This window comes from Vulpes lagopus, chromosome 18 (assembly GCF_018345385.1).
Source record: "Vulpes lagopus strain Blue_001 chromosome 18, ASM1834538v1, whole genome shotgun sequence".
Lineage (NCBI taxonomy): Eukaryota > Metazoa > Chordata > Mammalia > Carnivora > Canidae > Vulpes > Vulpes lagopus.
The window spans coordinates 26,714,632-26,721,541 of record NC_054841.1 but is presented as its reverse complement, the minus strand read 5'-3'; the positions used below and the strand labels follow the sequence as shown (position 1 = coordinate 26,721,541).

The following is a 6,910-nucleotide window of genomic DNA, read 5'->3' as shown; positions in this document are numbered from 1 at the left end:
TCAGTAAACACTTGCCAAGTGGCTGTTTGTTCTCCTAGAATGTCAGTTCCTGAGGGCAGAGACTGTGTCCATCCATCCATCCTGCTCACACATACCCATTGCTTAGCACACAGCAGGTGTTCAATAAAACCCCCATCAAAGAATAGGTGGAGAAATTCAGGCCCAGGTGGAAGAAGGGACTTGTCCAAGGCCCTCTCCTGAGGGCAGCAGAGCCAGCAGTGATGCGCAGCTCCCCTGCAGCCCTGTTCCCAACCGCACAGCCCTTCCTTCCCCAGCCCGGGGCACACAAGAGCCCAGGCCCTTTGCTCACTGAGTCAACACAGTTTATTACTGAACTGCACTTTCACCTTCACACAGACTATTTCAAAGAGCTGGAACAAGTGTGGGGGTGGGGTGGGGGTGGGGACAGGTGCCCCTTAGGAGCCAGGACCCCCAGCTGGCTTCCCCAGACCAGGGCAGGGGAGGGAGCATCAGGCCGTTCAGTCTCCGGGCACCAGCTCTCCACGTGCACACGCACAGCAAGCCAGCAGCTCCTCACACATAAATACAGACACGCTTAACAAAAATAGTATATCATCTTCACAAGGAATAAAAACTAGTCTCAAATATGTACAGCAGAGAGCCCGGGATGGCCAGGGATAGGCCGGGACCCCCAGGGATGAGACAGGCCATGGGTGGAGTAGAGGAGAGGGAGGCCTGAAGGACTCCTGGCCAGGCCACTCTGACCTTGGCAGCCTGGCACCCTAGGCTGAATGGGAGTGGGGCACATATTTGTTTGGCCAGGTAGGTCTGGCCCCTTTTGCCACCCCCACCTCCACCCTGTGCATCAGGGTCTCCTTCCTGCCCTTCCTGCCTGAGGTAGGGAAGACTCTAGGGCTCCCACAGCTGCTCCCTGTAGCTCCCCTTCACCTCTGGGCCAAGGCCCCCAAATCCCTAGGCTCCATGGGCAAGTAGCTCCAGGCAAAGATGCCACAGGCTGATCTTCTTGCAGGAAAGTCAGGCAGCTGAAGCTATCAACAGCTCTGGGGCACCTGCCTTGAGCCCAGTTGGTCCCTTAGTCATGGTCATGGGAGCCAAGGGAGGGGAAGGGGAAAGGAACTGGGGTGGTGCTAAACTGCAAGGGCCACCCCAGCTTTGGCACGGGGTGCTTCCTGCAGCTACAGCCCTCTTCCTCCTGGGTGGGGCTGGCCTCTATCCAGGGGCCTTTGGAGGACACTGGGATTGGGGTCAAGGACTTTGGCCAGGCCAGAGGTGGGGAGGAGGTCCTGGTCCTTGTTTCTTTATCCCAAGCAGCTTGAATCCCTAATTAGTCAGAAGTGGCCCCTAAGTGGCTCTTGAAAGGGATGAAAGGAAGGGGAGCCTAGGTTCTGGAAGGGATAGGAAATGATTAATTTTGAGGCCACAAACATCAAAACGAAGGCAATCTAGTCTCTCCTTCTGGGGAAAAAGGTCAGAAACTTTCCAGCTACCTGGCAGGAAAGCATTCTTGGGGAGGCTAAGGGGTTGGGGGTTCCACCAATTAGGCAGGGCCTCCAGCCCCCAGCCACAAACACCCCCACACCTGCCAGCTTCCATGGGGCAGATTTTGGGGAAACCTTGTGGGTTCTGAGGCCAGAGAACTGAGGTGTGGGGAAGGCGGCTCTCACAGAAGCGTGGTAGATTCTAAAAAACTAATTGCGGGAGACCTGGTCTATGCCCAACCCTGTGATGGGAAGGTGGCTGTAGGCTGCCTGTAGTGGTTCTCCTGGTGGCAATGGTGGCTGGACAAAGGGGCGTGGTAGGGGCAGGACAGGGGTGGGAGGGTAAGTGGGTGGTCAGTGTCTGGTCATTTCCGACTGAAGAGCGAGCCCAGCAGAACCACGCCAGCCACAGTCATGCCTGTCAGGAACCAGCGGTTGAAGCGCTCCTGGCCCTTCCGGCTCTCGGCTGCTGCATTGTTCCCGTAGAGTTCCACAAAAGTATCCTGCAGGAATAGAGAAGACAAAAGACGGTGTTGTTTGAGTTCTATGACAGTAATATGGGTGGGTGGGTGGGAGAAGGGGCCACCTGCATGCAATAGTGATTTGAAAAACTATAGCCATCCATGCCCACTCTGGGCCAAGTAAAGGGTTCATGGCCCTCCTTCTTGCCACCCAGCTGGGGATGACCAATACACTTTATAGCTGACATAAGGGTGCAAAGCTGGGAAGAGCTTTGTTCAAGGTGAACTGGCTAAAAAGTCATACTGGAGAACCTGCATCAGGAAAGAGATCAGCAGGGGCAGGGAAGTAACAGGAGGCTAGGTGGCTGGAGTGCAGGGCTGGAGAGAAAGGGATGGGGAGACACCGTGAGCCACAGCTGGCCCATGAGTGGTCTAGAAGCTGAGGAGGAGGGTGGAGTCTGTGCATAGTGCACACCCACTAGGCCTTAGCCTTCCTGCTGATGCACCAATGCAACTAAGAGAGGGAGGGAGGGAGAGGGGACAGGGCTAAATTCCCAGCGATTCAGGGGAAGGCCAGGTACTATTGGCCTGAGGCTCCTTCTCCCTCTGGAGAAGGGAGGGGAGGCTGGTGGGTAGACACTGAGGGCAGAGTAGAGGGATACCTTCTACATGCCGGCCTAGGATGGGATCTGTGAAGCCCTGTCGCTGTCCCCCACCCCCTGGTGTGTGTGTGTGTGTGTGTGAGAGAGAGAAAGAGAGAGAGAGAGAGAGAGAGAGAGAGAGAGAGAGAGAGAGAGAGAGACACTCTGGGCCCAGAAGGAGGTGAGCAACAGCCCTTAGCAGTCAGGAGGGAAGCACATGATATGGGGAAGGTGGGGCTGTGGGTTAAATTACCCACCCCAGGGCGGAGCCAGCGTGTGGGGCACCCTTTAATGAGTAAGCTTTGCACCCCATTTGTCCTGTAATGATGCTCAGTGATGCTGCAGTGCAGGCCCTCTCTCCCCATTTACAGACTGGAGCCTCTGGGCCTAGGGAGTATGCGTGTTTAGTGTGAATGGATTACCGATGAATGAACAGAGCCCATGATTTTCCTCTCCACTAAGAGCTCACAGCCTGGGCCCTCATTTCCACCTGGTCCCAACTGGCAGTGGTGGCTGCTCCCTCAGACAACACCTGCCATCTCCAGCTGGTTCGAAGTTCCACCAGGCCAGTTTGCTCACTGTGAGTGAGACCTGCCTGGCCTTACTTCTGGTCTTGATAACCTTGCTCAGGCCATGCTCCATATGGAGGATTTTTAAAAACATAGATCAGATCATGGCACTTAAAGTCCTCCAACAGCTTTCTCTTGAACTTAGAACGCTGGTGTCATTTCTGTTCACATCCCTGGTACCTAGCAGAGTGCCATGAGCATTGAACTGCCAAGATGACTCATATACTTCTCAATATTTATTAAGCCATTAAGGAGGTAGCAGTGACACATAAGCTAGAGCCCTTACCAGAATGTTTACCATGTAAAGGTGGAAAAAAACACTAGAAAAAGTCCCTCCATTCAGACCATGTCACTCCTTCCCATCTCATCCCAAGGTCTCAGCCTTCGCAAGGCTTCCCATTACACCTAGAATAAAGTCCCCATTCCTTACCATGGCCAGTGAGGTCTAGCGGGACCTGCCCTCTCCCCATTGCACACTCCCCTCATCACACCGGCCTCCTTGCCTTTCCTTGAACATCTGCTCAAGAGCTTGCAGTTTTCGCTGCCTGGAGCACTTGACCCCAGATCACCACCTGCCTCACTCCCTCCCTCATTTCACTCCTGAATCTGCTCAAATGTCATCTCCCCAGGGAGGCCTGTCTTGGTCACCTCTTCTAAAATGGCACCCATCCTCATCTCTATCTTGCTCTATTTTTCTTCCTAGCACTTTTCATAACCAGATTTGACACTTTGTTTTTGTTTTGTCTCCTGCACTAGGTGTGGCTTGACAAGGACAGAGATCCTGTCTTGTCTCTATATACTCTGTATCCGGAACAGCGTCTAGCACATGTTGGTGCTCAACAAATACATGAGTGGAATAAAGGTACTACAAGTCTGCTAAGTGTCAGGCAGTTACCCATTTCACCTTCTTCAGGTATATTTGAGCCCTGTTTCACACTGGATAGAAAAGACCTCTTCTGGGTCACTCAGTTAATAGGTGGCATAGCTAGGATCAGAACCAGGGTTCCTCAGCTCCAAAGAAGTAAAGCTATAGTGGGATACCTTCCTATGTGGGGGGCTGGGATGATCTGTCAGTAGTACTAAAATGGATTCTAAGAAAAGGGATGTGGGGGAGTCTTGGGTCTGGGGAGAGAAGGGCAGAGGTGTGGCATCAGCCAGCCCCCCTTTGGCTTTGCACCACTGGCGTGGATATGCTTCCCCATCTCTCCCCCTTCATCCTAGGTGTTGGCGGATAAGAAAATTCTTACAAGGGGATCCCTGGGTGGCTCAGCGGTTTAGCACCTGCCTTCGGCCCAGGGCATGATTCTGGGGTCCTGGGATCCAGTCCCATGTCAAGCTCCCTGCATGGGGCCTGCTTCTCCCTCTGCCTGTGTCTCTGCCTCTCTTTCATGAATAAATAAATAAAAATTTTTTTTAAAAAGAGAAAATTCTTACAAGAGTTATGATTTTTCTGGTCCCAAGCAAAGTAGGCCCAAGTGGAGTCACAAAAAAGATTGATCCAAGGGGTGCCTGGGTGGCTCAATGGTTGAACATCTGCCTTCAGCTGGGGTTGTGATCCTGGGGTCCTGGGATCAAGTCCCGCATTGAGCTGGGAACCTGCTTATCCCTCTGCCTACTACAGTCTCTGCCTCTCTCTGTGTTTCTAATGAATAAATTAAGAAAATTAAAAAAAAAGAAAAAAAAAAAAGATTGATCTGTGATGTGGGGAGAGCCTTGGACTGTAGGGAGCATGGGAGAAGTGAGACCAAGGCCAGAAGGATCTAGCTATCCCAAGGGGCCCGATGTCTCACAAGAAACCAGGGACACTGGGGTTGAAGCCAAAGTGGGAGAGGCCTGGCTCCCTCGATGGGAACTTTCCTAAAGTAGAGGGCTGGCAGCCACAGGAAACTTTCCTCTCTGGGGCTGAGTTGGAGTAAACAGGCCCTGTCCCTGCAAGGGCACAAAGCACTCACTGTCCAGGAACAGTCATTCCAGGGTAGAGGGAACATTATCATTTCACTGTTATAGAGAACAAGAAGACTCTGACCTGCCCAGCCCCCCGACTCATGTATTCCTGGCCAGGACAACCTTCATCTCCTTTTCAGGAACTCTTTCTCCTGAGGAAGGGGGAGGAGGATTTCCAGGGACTGTGGATTCTGGGGACTGCTTTTGCAGACAGAGCATGAGCAAAATGGGGTGTGCTATTCCGGGGCGGGTGCTGGGGAGGCAATGGTGTGGGTATATTTAGCTCAAGGTTCACACGACACACTTGGAAACAAACACAGCCATTTTCTCAGTGGGCGGTTGCCCTGGATAAATAAACAGCATTGCAGAGCAGCCTGGTTCTGGAAAAGCAGAGATAAGCCCCAGTGCTCCTCAGTGGGTCCCACTAGTTTCAGCTAGAGCTGGCATGGTGGCCATGGGGGTGGGGTGGGGAGGATGGGGGAGTGATGGTGGTGGTGAGACATAAGGGTGAGTTGGAAGTAAGTCTCTGATGTCACAGAAGCTTTCTGGAGACCCAGGCCTGAGGCTATCTGCATCCTCAGCTTGGGGGAGAGCAAAGTGGGGGAAGTTTCTCTTTGCAGCTGTGACCACTGACACGGGATCCATGCAGAGGTTTTCAGGGCCACTGGGGACAGGCAATGGCTGGCTAATGACCTCCACAGGAGGGTCATGGACTCTAAGCCAGGCAGACACCTTAAGTTAGGAAGGCCAACTCACCTGCCCATTCTATAGTTTCACAAAGCTGGCTTGTGGTAGAGCTTGGACTAGGAATTGGTGTCTTCTGACTTGGCCCCTCAGAGCGGTGAGCCAAGAACCAGGGTCCCCAGGAGAAGCCAAGACTAGGACCACTTTTAAGGTCTTGCCTGTGCCACAGCCCTGGAATGGCCCCACCTGACATACTCCAGAGGGTGTCTCACCCCTGTGTGTCCTCTAACTGGTCACTCTCCCCACATCATTTTCCTGTTAGCCAACTTCTACTCAGCTTATTAGACTCCATGAGTGTCTCTGTTGTGCTTCCAAGGTTTTGGACTCTCATTCACACCATAAATATTTCTTGAGTGCAAACCATGCTCCAAGCCCAGCACTAAAGACAGAGTAGTGAACAAGACAAACAAGATCTGCTTTTATGGAGCTTATGTTCTAGTCTCCACACACTCAACGGGAGGGCAATCACCTCCAATGGGACAAAGGAAAAAATTCTTGGATAGTGCAGTGGTTTGTGGTTTTCCACAAGGCCATAGCACATAAAGAGATACAGAGTACAGCTGTGGTATTCAAATATCCTGGGAAGGCAATTAGGACAGGAATGTATAAAAAGATGCCTTAAGGGGGTGGCGATAAGGAAAAAAGGTTGAAAAACACTGTTCCAGTGGGAAGTAGAGAGGATAATAAGAAACAAGACAATTTCAGAGATGACGGGGTTTTGAAGACAGCAAGTCATGGGGAGGTAATAAAGAGTACCTGATAGAGGTAGAATGCTTAGAGAAGGGCTCTCTGGGGAAGTGAGGTTTGAGCTGAGTGTTGAAAGACAAGGTGGCAGTGGTCAAGGGAGGATAAAAAATCTTGGGGTAAAAAAGAGCATGTTTCAGCGGTAGCAACAAGTACCTGGACCTGATGCGAGAATGTGAGGCAGGGTGTCCCTAATTCGAGGCCCGTTTGTGTGTCAGTCTCCTTGCCTCAGTCTGGGGTCTAAGTGTAGGCAGGGACCAAGTCTGACCCATGTCTGAAGCCAGGCCCATCCAGACAGGCACAGACTGACTACAGCTAGATCTCTGCCGAGAAGCCAACTGAACACT

General features: G+C 52.2%; 1 protein-coding gene across 5 annotated transcripts in view; it reads right to left on the bottom strand.

The window, feature by feature from the left end:
* Positions 1 to 308: 308 nt before the first annotated feature.
* Positions 309 to 6,910, bottom strand: part of BCL2L1 (BCL2 like 1) — a 50,136-nt gene continuing 43,534 nt past the window's right edge. For all 5 annotated transcript variants that reach the window (XM_041732793.1, XM_041732795.1, XM_041732796.1 and 2 more), the window contains exon 3: positions 309 to 1,963. In XM_041732793.1, coding sequence (XP_041588727.1) covers positions 1,826 to 1,963 — 138 coding nt within the window. In that variant the 3' untranslated portion in view covers positions 309 to 1,825. The remainder of the gene's footprint in view (positions 1,964 to 6,910) is intronic.